This window comes from Brachypodium distachyon, chromosome 3 (assembly GCF_000005505.3).
Source record: "Brachypodium distachyon strain Bd21 chromosome 3, Brachypodium_distachyon_v3.0, whole genome shotgun sequence".
Taxonomy (NCBI): domain Eukaryota; kingdom Viridiplantae; phylum Streptophyta; class Magnoliopsida; order Poales; family Poaceae; genus Brachypodium; species Brachypodium distachyon.
Genome location: NC_016133.3, coordinates 48,578,848 through 48,581,812, shown reverse-complemented (window position 1 = coordinate 48,581,812; position 2,965 = coordinate 48,578,848). Strand labels below are relative to the sequence as shown.

Sequence of the window (2,965 nt, the reverse complement as noted above, 5' to 3'; positions counted from 1 at the left end):
TTAAAATAAAAATTGTGAACTCTTCATGATACTTGGAAACTTACAATTGGCGGTATACATAGAACTAAGAACCTTAGCATTAGAAGAAAAAAATTGATCATCTCTTTGATTTCTAATTGATCTCCTTAATTGTTTGGTACTAGTACTATGAGCTTAGCAAATGGGCAGGGGCTCGCCGTTCCACTCCTTGAGGCACTCGAGCAGCGGGTCGATGTGCTTGCCTTGGTTGATGGCCACCAACACCTTGTTCAGCTCCTCCCCTGGCGACCTTGTCTTCTCGCCGGTCAGATACACGGTGCCGAGCTCCTGGCGCACGAACCGGTACAGAGGGTACGAGCGGCATTCGGCGATCCTGTTGGGCGCTTCAGCCGTGCCGCTCTCCACCGCGGCACGCGCCGCCTCGACCGCCACGGGCAATGCCGCACGCAGCTCCTCCTCGAACCTGGCCACCTTGGCGAACACGGAGGTCTCCGCGTCAAATTCCGCCACGCCATTGGCCAGCGCGCGCTCCACGAGCACGCCGCGCAGCTTCTTCATCAGCGGGTAGTTGGGGTTGCACGGGTCATCGGCGTACGCGAAGACCGCCTCTCGGTCGATCTCCTGGATCAGATCCTTCTCGGAGAAGCGGGCCACGTGGAGCCCCCCAGCGGAGTTAGTGCTCAGGGTCTTCTTGGCCACCGCCCGGACGCAGCTTGTCACGGCGCTCTTGACGTTCTCCTCGATGTGTCGCAGGTCAATGGCCTGGCATAGGGCCACCAGGAACGTGGAGGTCATGAGCTTCAGGATCTCGATGGCCTCGGCGGTCTTCCTGGCGGAGATGAGGCCCAACGAGTTCACGTCCTGGTTGTGCTGCTCCGCGCTCTGGACGTGGTTGGTCACCGGGTTCCCCAGGAACTGCAGCTCAGAGCAGTAGGAGGCCATGGCGATCTCGGCGCCCTTGAAGCCGTAGTCCAAGCTCGGGTTGCGCCCGCCGGACAGGTTGGACGGCAGGCCGTTGTTGTAGAAATCATTCACGAGCTCCGAGAATTGGGCGAACATGAGCTTGCCGATGGCGGCGAGTGCCAGGCGGGTGTTGTCCATGGACACGCCGATGGGCGTACCTTGGAAGTTTCCGCCGTGGATTGCCTTGCCGCGGGAGACGTCGATGAGCGGGTTGTCGTTGACGGAGTTGATCTCGCGCTCGATGGACTTGGTGGCGGCACGGATGACCTCGATCTGGGGCCCGAGCCACTGCGGGGACGTGCGGAGCGCGTACCGGTCCTGCTTTGGCTTCATCAGTGGGTCGAGGTCGCCGAGCTTCTTTGCAAGCTTCATGTAGGAGCTTCCCTCCAGGATGTGCTCCATGATGGCGGCAGCCTCTATCTGTCCTGGATGGTGCTTCAGCTTGTGGGTCAGGTGGTCGGTGAACTCCGGCTTGCCGTTCATGACCTCACAGAACACGGCTGAGATAACCTCAGCCATGACCGCAAGAACATTTGCGTCAAAGAGGACAGTCGACGCAAGGCCAGAACCCACGGCCGTGCCGTTTACCATTGCAAGACCTTCCTTGGGCTGCAGCTCGAAGAAGCCACCATGGATGCCGGCTATCTTGAACGCCTCAGCGGCATTCACCTTGCTGCCATCAGGTGCGACCGCCACGGAGTTCTCGCGGCCGGTGACGAGGCCAGCAATGTAGGATAGCGGGACCAGGTCCCCGGATGCGGTGATCGTGCCCCGGAGCGGCAAGCACGGGGTGACATTGGCGTTGAGCAGCTTGGCGATGGCCTCGAGGATCTCGAAGCGGATCCCAGAGTATCCTTGCAGGAGGGTGTTGATGCGGACGAGCATGGCCGCACGCGTGGCACCTGCGGGCAGAACGTGGCCGTCAGAGCCGGTGCCGAATGCGCCGGCGTTGAGGAACCTGATGAGCTCCCTCTGGAGAGCGCCGCCTTCCTTGGTCCTCCGGTGGGAGGTGGCCCCGAAGCCGGTGGTGACGCCGTAGCTGTCGACGCCGTTGGCCATGCTGTCCATGACCCAGTCGCTGCTGGCCTTGACGCGCTCGCGGGCCGACTCGTCGAGCTGCACCTGCGCCTCGCCGGCCGCGGCCACCGCGGCGACCTTGGCGATGCTCAGGCTGGCGCCCTCGATCGTCACCACGGGCTGCCGGTACTCCGCCACCATCCTCTTCACCTCCTCCAGGTGGCTCCCCGTCAGCGCCTCCGCAGCCTTCCCCCAGTTAAGCGGGTCGGCGTGCTGGATCGCCGTGCAAATGCCATTGGCGGCAACCTGGCCATTCTCGCACGCCATTGCAGCTTTGCAGGAGCAGAGAACTAATTGGCGCCTCTAATTAACCAGGCTGTGTATGTGAGATGATTAGAGAGAAGTGTGTGATGGCGCTTCTGCTAGCTGGAGTGAAGATTTGGAAATGTTGATCGCTTGTCGCTGGAAGGCTAATTAATTTGCAGTGGCTACTGGCTAGTGAAGATCGACGAGGTAGAATGGCTCGGTGGATGATCTTGGAGTGAAATGGGAGGAGAGGCGGGGTTTAAATAGGCAGGGGCAGTGCGAGCTCAAGCATGCTGGTCAAAGGCGACCGAGGGCGGTTTCCACGCTCCGCAGATGCACTTTTGTGCAAATTGACCAACAAACGAACAACACGTTCAGACGCGTTCGTGTGGTAGTGTATTAGTATTTTTTTCGTGCAGCACTCGAGGATCTTTGAAGTCATTCGGGCTGCGCGCTGTTGCCTGGTTGGTGCGAGCGCCCCACGGGGTTGGTGAAGCTGAAGACTGGGAAATGCCATGCCTCCACTGACCACCGTGCTTGCTCTTATTTACTCTCTTTCTCTTTCCTTTTTAGTGAGGACTGGTTTGTGTTCTTTTTTGGCTGCATTTCTCTTTCAAGCATGGTAGGTTACCATGACCGGAAGAATACGGTTTGATACCATGGAGTCTGAATTATGCTTGGAGCACAGTTTTAGTTGCAA

At 58.9% G+C, this 2,965-nt stretch overlaps 1 protein-coding gene across 1 annotated transcript; it reads right to left on the bottom strand.

Moving 5' to 3' along the window:
• Positions 1 to 2,487, bottom strand: LOC100843583 (phenylalanine ammonia-lyase). Its single transcript, XM_003575190.4, has one exon. The coding sequence runs from the start codon at positions 2,284 to 2,286 to the stop codon at positions 154 to 156; it is 2,133 nt and encodes a 710-aa protein (XP_003575238.1). The 5' UTR covers positions 2,287 to 2,487; the 3' UTR covers positions 1 to 153.
• Positions 2,488 to 2,965: the final 478 nt, after the last annotated feature.